Source organism: Mytilus trossulus, chromosome 3 (genome assembly GCF_036588685.1).
Source record: "Mytilus trossulus isolate FHL-02 chromosome 3, PNRI_Mtr1.1.1.hap1, whole genome shotgun sequence".
NCBI classification, from domain to species: Eukaryota; Metazoa; Mollusca; class Bivalvia; order Mytilida; family Mytilidae; genus Mytilus; species Mytilus trossulus.
The window spans coordinates 39,833,091-39,847,554 of record NC_086375.1 but is presented as its reverse complement, the minus strand read 5'-3'; the positions used below and the strand labels follow the sequence as shown (position 1 = coordinate 39,847,554).

Genomic DNA, 14,464 nt, shown 5'->3' with positions numbered 1-14,464 from the left:
ATTAAAAAAAAAATTAAGACGTCAGACGCGCGCAAAGTCCAAACAAGACTAACCAGCGAAGCTCAAATGAAAAAAGTTTGAACGCCAAAACAAGTACAAAGTTGAAGATAACCGAGGACCAAAAGTTCCAAAAAGTTGTGACCAATACGGCCAGGGTAATCCGTCTGGGACAAGAACAATAAGTTTATTTGCTAAGATTATATGTCTGTCTGATTTGTTCACACATTGTTGTCGTTGTTGCGAATGTCATATAAGTGAGCGGTTTATCTAGCTTTAAAACCAGGTTTGATCCACCATTATCTACATTGCCTGCACCAAGTCAGAAATATGACAGTTGTTATCAATTCGCTTGATGTGTTCGTGTTTTAGCTTTTGATTTTGCCATTTGATTAGGTACTTTCCTTACAGAATTTTCTTCGGAGTTCAGTATTGTGATGATTTTACTTTTCATGGTATACTAGTACTCAGTAATTATTTTATTTTGTTTTTGTCAAAACACAAATGTTACATTGTTGATATTTAACAAATACAAAACGTTTAATGTGACCTCATAATATATGCTTTGAAGTTCAAACTAGCTTCTTTGCTACTTGTTGAATGCATTGGTGTGGCTTTGAGATATAGAACGGCAGCAAATGTTGTTCCTTTACATTCGGTTATTTTATCAAGTAAATATGTAAATATCCACTTTTTTATTGGTTTATAATTGAACGACAAAACCAGAATTTGATATTTTTGGTTAAAACATTTCAGCGAAATTAACCTTGTCGGATAAAGTTGCTTATGCTAGACTGTTTTCCAATCACTCCATGGGTGTCAATTCAGCCAGACTTGAAAATGCACGTTTCATCTTAAATAAATGTGATTGGTACATTATACCAACATATCATGCGCATGTCTCAGGTTTGTTTTAAGACGGAAAGAAGACGAAAACTGTCACCATAAGTAACTATAAGAGACAAGATTAAAGAAGACGTCTAAACATTTTATTTCACCAATAAAACATACAACAATAGTAATTGTGTAATAAAAACAATAAATTAAATATTCATATAACAGAGCACAAACAACACTGTGCAACTTGTATTGTCCTTTAAATTATATGTGATTCTAATTTTAAAAGAAATAATAATATATCAAATATTACAACACATGCTTTATCATTCAAGCGATGCGACTTATCGGGTACTATGTATATGTGATAATGAGTTATATCACAAACAGCATAAAATGCCTTCATTCAGAATTATTGAATTTCCAACTCCCATAAAAATATTTTAATTGTTCTGCAAGATTAAATGTTTACATCAATAATATCTTCCCGAATGTTAGTTGTAACACTCTGATGGAAATCAACTTGGGATCCTCGAGTCGAATGTTCATCAATGATATCATCTTTTGTGAGGGAAAGTGGTTCAGGGGTCTTTCGGTTGATATCATTGTCTTCCGATTCTGATAAATTGTCATTAATGTGCTCAACATCAATATAAGATTGACTATTTTCACCATCCTCGTCATCGCCTCGTAGACGTTCATGTATGCGTTTGTGTCTTTCTAAATTACTTTTGTGACTTGTCGCATAGTCACAGTGTGGACAAGAGTAGTCTTTTTGACCACTGTGTACAGACAAATGCCTTTTCAACAACGCCTTTCGACAAAAACGTCGTCCGCAAAACGCACATGAATATCCATTGTGATGGAAGATCATTATATGTTCTCTTAACGAAGCTTTTGTCGTAAAGTTGACACCACAGCATTCTAAAACTTTTTCACAAGCCTGATGCATAGTTGATATATGTCTCTTCAAATTGTTTCTTCGGTCTGTGACGTATCGACAATGTGGACACGGGAACAACTTTCCACGAAATGTATTGCATACCAACATAGCCAACTCTAAATAATTTCTATTAATAAACGGAGATTTCACTTTAGACAAATCAGTTGGAAAGCCAGGCGGAGTTGTGAAGTTGTGATATTGTGCAAGTGTCAGTTGCTTTAGTTCGTTTGATGCCGTATTTTGAAATGGATACAATGCAGTTGGATACTGAAGAACTGTTGATGGTAAGGATGCCGTACTAGAAGAGGATCCGGTAGGAAGAGGTATATTTGGGAAAGGTGACATATACGGCGCTGCCATTGCTCTGAGGGAAACACTAGTTAAACTAGATCGTATGTCAGGATTTCCGAGCGTATGCATACTTTCTCGTGGTTTAGGGATTGGATTTCGAATTGCAGGCATAGATGTCGGAATGCAATTGGTCTGTAAAGATCTGTTATATTCAGTTGGTAGTCTTGAATTATCATCGCAGACAGGAGGCCCACTGTAAAATAAAGTCCATTTTTAATATAAATATATTAATTTTTGTTGAATGAAATATATAACACTGTAAGCCGTACATTTGTTAAACTGTTGACGAAATTCTTAGACAGAATGCACATAAAACAAAACATATGATTGACAAAGGAAGTTTTATAAGATAAAAAGTTGAAATATTATATGTTTCTTTGTTAATTTTGTTTATATTATAATTTCGTTCGACGAGCTGCTTCATTACAAATCGTTTTTAAAAATTTATGACCTGTTGGAGATTATCATCGAAAATCTTGGAACTTGGTGCATGCTTGAGAGATGATTAACTGTTGTCGAAGTTTAGAACTACTGACTAAATTCCAGCAATATTTAATTTGAGAATGACGAATTTAACTAAAATGATATATATCAAGATTTTGATAAATCTGGGTTCTGATGATTTTTAGTTTGCTTAACATTTAGTGATCAGTTAATGGGTTTCTGGATATTGAGGCGAGGGGGCACATATAGTCGAGTTATTCATATTCATTTTCATAATAAACTCATGAAAGATACCAGGTTTTAAATTTTAAGCGCCAGAAGCGCGATTCGACTACAAATCTCATCAATGACGCTCGAAGCAAAAGAAGTTTAGAAGGCCACATTAGTTTCAGAATGAACTGCTTTAGTAAACATTATAAATAATCAAGAAATTCATTCAACTTAAGATTTGCTCATGTTTTGATGTTTTAATAATAACCAAGAAGGTCCACGAACAAAAATGAAAGTAAAATTGTGTTTTAATTCTCAAAAATGACAACATGTAGTTAATAAAAGTTAAAGCAGATTGATAGTTTCAGAAAGCCATAGCAAAAAATCTAATAGGACAAATTTACAAAATTGAATTGTTCATTCGATTGGTCGTAATATACAGTGTATATTTCAAGGATTTCAATGGCTGCAAAAGTAATAAAAACATAAACAGATTAATTCTACAATATTAACAATGTAACATTTGATATATAAGACTAAATGTCACTGTACTTTGAAACAATAATATACATACGTGTTTAAAATAATTCATACTAAATAATTTGCCGTCTTTTACTTGTTTATTTATGTTTACATATTATATTTCATGCAATATGGGTCTAATATTGCACTTCATCGACATCTTTTTAGTAATACATAATGATTTTGTAAACATTATCAGACATCAGATGTTAAATTGTCTGCGGTAATAAAAGGCAGTGAAAGGTTGATTAGCCTTACTATAATGACTGGAAAATACAAACTACAAATCCAATGGAATCAATCGAAACATGAATTGACAATTTAACAGTTATACTGTAAGAATAACTATTCAGTATCTGATAATCATTGATAGAGGGCTCTCTATGGTACAATCAGTCAACACTCAGTGTTACCAATATAAAATCAATGAACAAATACGGTGTTAGTTCAACACCAAAAGAAATATGGAAATATAAAGTTCAATATAAAGAAACTGCATTTGATGTTCAAACTGTGGTCTCGTTTTCATTTTTAAGAAAATATTACTATCATTATCATTATCTTCTATTATTTCTAAAATAATAATAATACGTATTATTATTATTATTATTATTATTATTATTAATATTATTATTATTATTATTATTATTATTATTATTATTATTATTATTAATGGTGCTACTGTAATTTTCAAATACATAATAGTCAACAGACGTAATGATACCCCAGTTCGACCTCAAATTTACAATACATAATATTAATACTAAATATGTTAAACTATTCAATAAAAATATTCAATATTCAATTGCAAAGGCGTGCACATGATTCAAGCATTCTCAAACACAGACACTTGTTTCTTGACTTTTTTTTTATGAAAAAATAATTTCAGAGTCAAGTGCCTGTTAGACCAAGTCGTGAAATCAAATTGAGAGAATGGAATTCATTAAAGGGTGTTTTGTTTTTGCCAATCCGGCAGATAAAAAGAATCTACGTTTTTTTAAAACGATTATACTTTGATTTCAAGTTTTTAACCGTTTTTTTTTATTTTTAAAAACATAATTTTAAAACTCTTTTTTCTTGTGTCGTTTAATTTATTTTTCTTAAATTAGTTACGCAGCTCCTGTGAAGTGTTATTGTTTTACACTCTTTATTAATAAACACCATTTAAAAATTTATCGTGTTTGAAAAAATCAACAAACATACTACAAAGAAAGGGACTGAATGTTTTAACATAAAAACAAATATTTTCTTAATTTTTCAAATTCCATTATACCTCTAAATCATGCAATCTGATCTTTCTTCAATAATTGTAACAATACGACGTTAGGCTCAAATAAAAATATAAGTCCATTCAACAGGAATTTTTTTTCGAAAAACAAGTTCATGTTAGAAGAAAATAGCTTCACTTAAAAAATAAGACCTAGTCGGAAACAAATAAAATTAAATGTAATTATATTTCTATTAAAATCTATTTTCAAACAATAATGGTTAATAATCAATATAACATTGATGAAGAAATAATACAAGACTTGAAATTTTATGTAATCCTTCAAAGTAGCAGAATCTATCAAGATAAATTACACATAATGAGTTTGATAATAATTGAACGGAAAATAGAAATATTAGGAGGGCGCTTTTCCTAGCTTGAAGTCCGGATACGAATAGTCATGTAATTATTTCACTTTGGCAAGCAGAAGGAAGACCGTTGATAGCAATCGCGTGTGTTGAAATTAAATGATTATAATATCTTTTTATTTACTGACATTAGTTTGCCATTCCGACCGGATTAGCTCAGGTAACATAATATCAAAAAGGTCCGTATTTGGTTCGGATAATATCTTTAATTGTTGTCTCCTGCTATCGGAAATGAGGTAGTTCATGCCATTGCAAAAATATTTTCAAATGATGTTTTAATGTTAAGTGGTTAAATACAGTGCGATCTTGCTGTTTGGGGCTATTGAAAATACAACTTTTGAAATTGATAAATAATTAATGGATCAAAATACAGTTTATGCGATTAATTTTCTTTATAAGTTAGGATATAATAACATTTAAACTGTTACTGTTGAAAGGTGCACTCTCACTGAGATAATTGTTGACAATAGAATTCAATTTAGTTGTTAACGTTTTTAAAACGAGCACCATCATCTTCTCAAGAGAGCTTATGTCATATTATAAACAAAGCATAGAGAAGGGGCATCCGTTAAGGTGTAAACTTTGAATAGTTAGAACAATACGAAACAGTGGTTCTACTGATTATTTTAATTACGAATACTAGTAAACTAAATTGTAGCAAACCTTGCTAGATTTATAGGTTATTTAAATTAGCATTTTCGATATGGGTCCTGGTATCATTCTGATACCTCATATCAGACTGGGGGTTTTCCCCCATTAAAATTGTCATCAGTGCAAGCTGATATCAGTCCGCTGGTCTAACACATTTTTTTCTTTCCATTTTATGCAAAATTAGAAATGCAAAAAAAAGAAATTGCTATTAAACTGAAATATCTTGTAACATAAAGTAAGTTTTTAAAAGGATTCGTCTGTCCTTGTTGAAGATTTTTTTTCGAATGGCAGCTTTGTTTTAATCCAATACCTGCTTATCATTATCCCTTTTAAAATAATTATTTTAATATTATTACATCACATTTAAAAATATGTTGTATGTTCTTTTAAAAAATGAAAAATAAATTAATCATGCTTCAAAGATGTAAAATAAAAATTAAATATAATATATTTTTTTATAAACTACAGACCTAATAACGAATACATCCATTCTTTGATAGTTTTATAAATTTATTAAAAGTGGAAAAGAATGATGTTCAGAGAAAAGTAAAATGTGAATGCTACCTTTTATTTACGGAACCCCTGGTGAGGTGTTCAATATAACGGACGATGATACACACTGTCACAGATGGTTTGCTAAATTGAATTTTCATTTCAATGTAAAATGTTTCATCGAGAATTTATCAAACACAATTTCTCAGTACGTTTGTGAGTTATAAAAATGACATAAAGTTTAATGTAATTACAACAATTTTTCTCTTAACGTCATCTTGCTGTTTAGCGTTTTTATCTTCGTATAGAGTTAGGTTTTGTTAAATAAAGCAAAGCTCCAGGAGATTTGGTTTTGCTATTGAAAAGTGTAATAAGGAAGGCAACAGATTTTGGCATAAAATTTGTAAAATGAGAAATCAAAAGGAATACACGATTGGTGAAAGGCTTTGCTTTATCAGTTTTAGTATTCTAATATCAAGTTTAGGTGAATTCATCAGCAATAAAACAGAAACACATCAACAATATGAAAGGGGTGATATTGTAAATAAACTTTTAAATTATACTCTTTGAAATATAAGAAAGAAAAAAAAAAAATACGCAGTTTACAAAATATATTGAATTTAAAGGATCTTTTATTTTTGATAAAAAAAAGATATAAAAATTTGAGTATTTTTATTCTAAAATCGTCTCACAGTTGACTCGGTGTTATTAATAAAATTTGGTATTTGTGTTTTTTCTTCTTCTGTATTATTTCATCTTTCCTTTTTCTTAAGGCCGTGTATTGTCTGTCCTTTTTCGACATTCGATTTTGATCGCTCTATTGATGTCACTGATTAGTCTTTTGTCTGGCGTATATATAAAATTTAGTCCTGGTATCTATGAAACGCTTATTCATACGTATTCTGGTTATAAGGGTCTGGATGGTTTTTTATTTATTAATTTTCTAGACCATTTTTTCTCTATTTATTTTGCTTATAATTATTCTCTGTTCCTAATAGTTTTACACTTCTATTGTTTCCCCCTTATTTGGCACTTAGTGCTTATTATTCTCTATTTTGTAAACCCTTCCAAATTCTCTGTTATAACTTTCAAGCTACTCTCCTCGTTGAGGTTACTACATTGTACCTTTGTTAATAATTAACAAAGGTTATTAACTTAAATTAATAATAACTGTAACAGTTGTATCAAGCCTGGGACTATTATATTTAGTATAATAGTCACATAGTCCCAGATCAAGGTTGCAATATTTGTTTTCTGATTTGAGCATCCCCCGCTGAAATCAAATTAATTTTATTTCTACGGTTTAATCTAATATGTTTCACTTTAAATACACTATCAATAAAAATAAATGTCTTGTTATATATATACTTCATACTGCATTTTCCAGAAAAGTCATTCGTTTTCTTGAGTGACATTATCCAACTATAAACCGTTGAAACAACCTTTCGTTTCCAGTAGGAGTACATTTTTCACGCACATGCAGGTTTCATTTATTTCCATATTAGCGGTTTATTGTTTGAAGCTGCAATTTTGTTATTTGTTTTAGATTTACGAATTTTTGTCTAGATGGGGGAAATAGAGGGAGTGAGTTTTGGCATGTATAAAAAATAAAATCACAAAATTATTGAACTCCGAGGAAAATTCAAAACGGAAAGTTCCTAAACAAATGGCAAAATCAAATGACAAAACACACCAAACGAATGGACAACAACTGTCATATTCCTGACTTAGAACAGGCATTTTCAAATGTAGAAAATGGTGGATTAATCCTGGTTTTATAGCGCTAAACCTCTCGCTTGTGTGGCAGTCGTATCAAATTCAGTTAAATTTACAACGATGCGTGAACAAAACAGACATAATCAGTAAAATAGTCAAAATATGGTTACAGCAGTCATCACTGTCTTGCTATTTCAAAACAAACAAACATTTACAAAAATCATCTGTAATATTTTCACAAGACTAGCTGGACAATATGTTTGTCCAGCTAGTCTTGTGATTTCTAGTTACATTGAAGACCTGTTGGTGACCTTCTGCTGTTGTTTTTTTCTATAGTCAGGTTGTTGTCTCTTTGACACATTTCCCATTTCCATTCTCAATTTTATTGTGTTGTTTTCGCCTTTTTCTGTTTCATTCATTTTTGTTTTTGTTTTTTTTACTGTGTAGTAACTTGGCAATTCTTGTTATTCCTTTTATGTAATATTCAATCTTATTTATTGAGAACATCTACGGGTAAATATTACAGATAGTGCAGGAAAGTTTGCTTGCAAATTCTTCAAACAATAATGTTGGAAGGATTAACACATTCTCCCTATATATACACGAGACATCTGATATATTGGCCGGATTCGTACAAAACGTGGCGGTGTATTTATACATCCCGCACATCCTAAAGATCGTTCATATGCAAACTTTTACTTAAAACTTTCATGGAACCTGAATTTTCAATATTTAATTTCAATTTTTAAAATGCATATCATTCTAAATATATACCGTGTAGGCCAATAGTTATTCAGTTACAGATAACTTCGGAAATTGTATAAATGTTTATCACCTTTAAGAAATATGAATACAAAAATAAAATTTAGAGTTCACGTCATTTCTGTTTTTTAGCAATGGAGAAGATCACACCACGCAAAACACTAATTATGTTTTATACAAATAGGGAATGAAATGAACAGACGATAATCAAACAGCTAAAACTATACTTGAAATTGGTGCGGTAAAAATCTATGACTGTTATATTTTTTCAGTGCTTATTTAGAGTGGACGGCTAAAATCAACAATGAAAAACAAAACAACAGAAATACTAATTCAATTAGATATTTTCATATGGAAGTCTTATATCAATATAGTACTTCCATGATTAAACCATCTTCGCTAGCCAAGGGTTACGATCCACTCCCGCTCTCTTCACCCTTGGCGGATTGAGATAAAATTTCGGAGACACAAGGTAAGGATTTTTATTGGTTGCAGTCAAAACTCGCTGCATCCAATCAAAATGCGTCTGTAACATGATCACGTGTAAATGTAGAAAGTGTTTGTAAACAATTGCCACGTGTTTTTTGTGCAACAAGCCTTTACATCCCTAAACATACGACTATATTTAGTGAAAACTTGAATGTTTTTAATCAACAAATGGAAGTTCCTGTGTATGTTTCATGCACAAATGCATGAATGTTGACGTATGCTTTCATTTCCGGCTTTACCAAGTGTGTATCATCTAGACGCTACCGTGTTTTTACCTCCAAGCTGAAGAGTTCAAGTGCTACCATTGGTCAAGACTAATGTATTCGGAATTGGCGTGGTTTTTATCTTCCGATAGATGGCGCAACATTGTTATCACAAATGTTGGCTCAATCCGCCAAGGGTGAAGAGAGCGGGAGTGGATCGTAACCCTTGGCTAGCGAAGATGTGATTAAACAAACACATCTCTAAAAGAATATAACGATAAACCACCCACTCAATGAACACTTCAAGTTACTGCAAGCAAGCTTAGGGTCCTACTTGATAAGAATGAAATGTCTCCTTATATATTCTTATTTCGTTCGTTCACTTTTCTTCTGGTTCTATTTTCCAAAAAGATATTTCATAAAACGTGTATAAAACCAAAATAAAAAGCCGTCCGACTCAAAACCAATTGCAAGGGCTATGACAAGCCAGTGCTACACCCAACTTCGTCCATATCTCACCCCTCTTCACAAATAATCCTATTGGGAATGCTATATTGAAGTAACAATTAATTCAAAGATGAAAGACTAATTTTCCTTGAAAGCATTTATAACAGAGGCTGGTTTTAAAAGTCTTCAACTCCTTGTTGAAATTCACAGTATCACAGTTTTATGTTTTACTCCTTTAAAACTGAGTTTTACTTTGCGTATTGCTGTGTTTTTTTCTACATTTATTTTGGCTTAAGGTATAGGGGACGTATATATATATATATAAATTCAGTACCCTGATTTCTAATTGACCGTCACACCGAGTCAGATTTTTACATGCTAGTTCACAAGGTTACAATCCGAGCAAAGACGACCTTATCGAGACAAATTATTCCAAGTCTTGACCAATCTTTCTCCTGACATTCATTATGACAGTGTTTCAACTAATATTAACTTATTTTATATCACATCAACATGTTTCTCGTCCTGAATATTTAATCAACTTACCACTGGACGTTAAACAGCAATTCATTCATTTATCATTTCATAAACTACAGCGGATAATTTGACAGAAATATCATAGAAAGGTTTGTTTTTTTCGATCTGATAGTTATTGAATACCGGTTACTTCAAAGTATACTCCGAACTCGAGATGCTAAACTATATGATATTCCTGTAGATTGGAAGCCATTTTTCTAACAATTGATTCTTTATTAAAAGTATTTTTTATATTTGATTTAAAAAAGAATAGTGCAAGGTATCTATGGATTTTAGTATTTTCATTTGTACGTTAAGATAGTAATTGATTATGAACCCTCAAGTCTTTATAATTAAGTCATAAAAACAAGACCCAATACTATATAGTATGAACGTTGCCAGTCTATGTATTTACCTACACCCGTAATTGGATCGTTCCCCTACGCAAGCCTAATAGACAGAAAAATCAAGTAGTACAATAGTAACACATTAAAATCAAAACTAAAGGGCATATCCAACAGTTTCAGGGGAGATAATAACAAACTTAATCGTCTTTTGTTTCCCGTAGTTTAACATTGTTTCAACGACTTCATAACGGAATCACCATTGGATATGCTATGACCGTCTTGAAAGGGCGGGTTTTTTCCTCAAAGGAAAGGGCACGGCGATAATCGGCAAAAAACGCATACAGAATATTAACAGAACTAGAACTAAAAACTTAAAAGATATATTTGTCCTCTTGTTCTATACAAGAACTGCAATTAGCTTGATCATTACTAGACCATTTTTACCGTACGAAACTGTTTTATACAAATACAATCAAAATCAATGTATACATGTTTAGGCAATTTCTTTATGTGAAATAGTTTCGTAGGGAAAAAGGGAAAAAAGGAGTAAATGTTCAGTTATCAATATTTCGAAGATTGTACACGTGGTTCGTCAGAAATATATTTTATTTAGCTGATTTTTTTTTATATCTCATCTTTTTAAGAATGTACATTTGTAAAGATTTCTGAAATTGTGTCAGGGTTTATACGAATCCGTGTGATGCGTTTTTAGATTCATCAATGAACAACTTCCTGTTTACCTTAAACTTTTAGCGGACTGCGTATCATTAGTGAGCAGTAGCTCACAGATTCAATTTGGTTAGAGCAATATTGGAACTTAAAAGAAATGAGAATAACGCCATATGAAAATCAAGTAAAACGTTTCGTATGTGTCAATTTCAATTTCACAACAACTTGATTTAGAGTATTCGTATACAATTCACACCGTGTCATATTACGAAAGGCTATATGACTACTGCAATTTTTTAAAGGCATCCTTTAGATTGTGAAATAATCTTTGTTATATAATATATATTTTACAAACTTACGGAAGTTTTTCATTTATCATGTTCTCAATAAAAATTGAATAATATGACTTACATAGGCGATGACATTTATTGAACTCGGAAAGTGCTTAAATGATCATAACAAAAGTTTTAAAAGGAGAGTCTAAAACAGAATAATATGAAACAATTTCATGTCGTTCTTTTTAAAACAAATTTAATCTATAATGGACCATTTCAAAATTGTTGATTTTTAAAAACTGCGCATGATAATTCATTCCAAAATAAATCCCTGTTGCCTGATTGCCTTCATTAATTTGACCCCATTTTGTTCGTCAGTATATAATAAAGATTATTCAGTTCATACAAAATTGATATTTATAAAATGATAAACATTATACATCAATATATATTTTATATCGATATTGATAGATTCTTCCATTATTTGTTAAATTGAAATTTAATTGGTTTTGTAGAAACAGGTATTAGGTTTCGAGTTTGAATGATGTCTGTTCTATGAGCTCACCTGGATGACAAGTTGCACGCAGCGCAGTTGACGGCTAAAATTGCCGTTGTGTATAGCAAATACCAGCTACTTCAATTACATCGCAGCTAGAAACTATCACAAAATAACAAATACCTTCAAAATTCTGAAAAGGACTAAACGATGATCTAGGTGTGTTAAAACATATTAAAATCAATTAATCTTCAGGTATGCCACTGTTATGGCGTTGACTGGAAAAACGCCACCACAAAGGGTGATATTCTATTCATTTTGTGCTTAGTTATTAGTAACGCAAATAGAATGCATCAGTCCCTTTTCAACAGGTTGAAACTATAAGAAAGCAAAACAATATTGCATTGCATTTGACTTGCTGAAAACTATGTATCAGTAAATAGATCCCGGATTGGCATCAAAATATAGATGGAATATAAATAAATGCTTGTGAACCAAGCGAAATCACAGCAATATCGACGGGGATACATTGAAAAGATCAAGTCTTTTTCTATTATATTTTTTTTCGCGTTATATTATTCGTGAAGATGGAATATTGTAGATTAAATCATTTAAGAGGTGATAAGTAAGACAGTTGTGAGGTTTATGTTATCTATAAGGTAAGCGCGAAACACCGGCCAATAAATACTCTTCCGGCAAAGTTGACAATAAGAAAATCCAAAATGTTAAAACTTATCGGTTTTTTTTTTTTTAAATGATTGTCTTTTATGTGCATAAAGTCGCTTCAATTGTTGTAAACGAGATTTGCCGTATGAATAAAGTTTGAGCACTATAATTTTTATAAATGAAAGCAACAAAGTATTTCGATAAACGACTGTCGAAGATATAAGTAACAATGTAGTCTTTACCGATAATATCATTTCCACGGAACTAAAAGGGTTTATTATTCACCACTAAGAGAACATATATTAATTTATTTATGTATTTGACATAAATTTTAAATTAATTAATTTATTTATGTATTTGACATATATTTTAAATTAATTTATTTATTTATTTATTTAATTTTCATTTATTTTTTATTTTTGTTTTGTTTTGTCTCATTGTGCAAATGTGACAATTCGTTTCAACGCTCTTCCCCGCCTTTGCTTTTTCTAATCCGTTTTTTATTTTGTACGATTTCAATTATGTACATATGTATCATATCATATGTTATATTGCTATCCTAAATAATATATGCAAAAGTATTACCGAAAGGCAAAAGATGCAAAGCTCCAAAAGGAGAAGAAAAAAAACCACTTTTGTTCTTACATTGATATTAAATTCAAAAAGGTTATTTGTATTTTTTAGTCACTTTTCCTCATGATTTCAAAAATATTAAAACAATGCAAGTCTATGCAACGTTTCCTTCTTTCTTTTATATACTCGAATATTGCCTTTTGTTTTTGGCCTTCCTTTTTGAATTTTCCTCGGAGTTCAGTAGTTTTGTGTTTTTACTTTTTACATGTAATTATAAATAACCGTTAAGTGTTTAAATCAAATGAATTGTTTTACAACCATATGCACTTTTGTTGTTTGCGGGTATCTTCTAAGATATATTCCTACATATTGTGTCGACTCATTATACATACATGCATTTTGTCTGTAATTCTTTAATTATTGGTAAATGCCAAAATTCTTTACTTCATATTAAAGCTAGCATCCAATTACTATCATCATAATTATGAGAAGAGAAAAGTGAAGAAAAAAATTACAACTGAATAAGATGATAAAATTTTCATCTTAAGTGTCTCAATTTTTTTTTAATTATTTTCACTTTCCTATTTTAACTTTATATAATTTTTAAATGGTTTTTTTTGTAAATGCATATCTATACCCCCTTTTAAAAAAATATTATTGATTAAAATACATTTTAAGTGTATCAAAACTCTACAACTTTTTCATATACTATAAATACTTTAATGTCCTAATTTATTTTTGTATGAAAACTCAATGAAATTTCCTTACCTTATGGGCATTCCAGGGAACATCATTTTCATTTCAACAAATGACAAGAATTTTAAATAGAAAATTTCTCTGAATCTTTTTCAAGATAAATTAAGTTATCAATTGCAATCTTTTAAATAAAAAGATGTTTTATATTATTAATATAATTGTGTGGTGGGAGTGTCTTAATATATCACATGATCCTTTTATCGATATCTAATTGGTTCTTTTGTGAGACACTTCTGAAAATTACCGGTTTCGGTTTTCATGACTATATAGAGCTCTCATATCACATTGAAGAAAGAAATTGTTTACAGTAATTTTCGGAACAACATGTAAATTGACAGACTCAATTAAAACACAAAGACTTACTTTGATCAAAGGTAGACATCTTGGACAGAACAAAATTCATGATAAGAACCGAAATGTTTAAGTCGTGATCTTTACTAAGTACGTACAAGCAAACGAAATTTGTT

At 30.5% G+C, this 14,464-nt stretch overlaps 1 protein-coding gene across 1 annotated transcript; it reads right to left on the bottom strand.

Moving 5' to 3' along the window:
* Nucleotides 1-1,294: 1,294 nt before the first annotated feature.
* On the bottom strand, nt 1,295-14,098 carry LOC134710764 (gastrula zinc finger protein XlCGF57.1-like). Its single transcript, XM_063571160.1, has 2 exons — nt 14,010-14,098; nt 1,295-2,321 (listed from the first exon to the last, which is right to left on the bottom strand). The coding sequence occupies exons 1-2, from the start codon at nt 14,039-14,041 to the stop codon at nt 1,295-1,297; spliced, it is 1,059 nt and encodes a 352-aa protein (XP_063427230.1). The 5' UTR covers nt 14,042-14,098.
* Nucleotides 14,099-14,464: the final 366 nt, after the last annotated feature.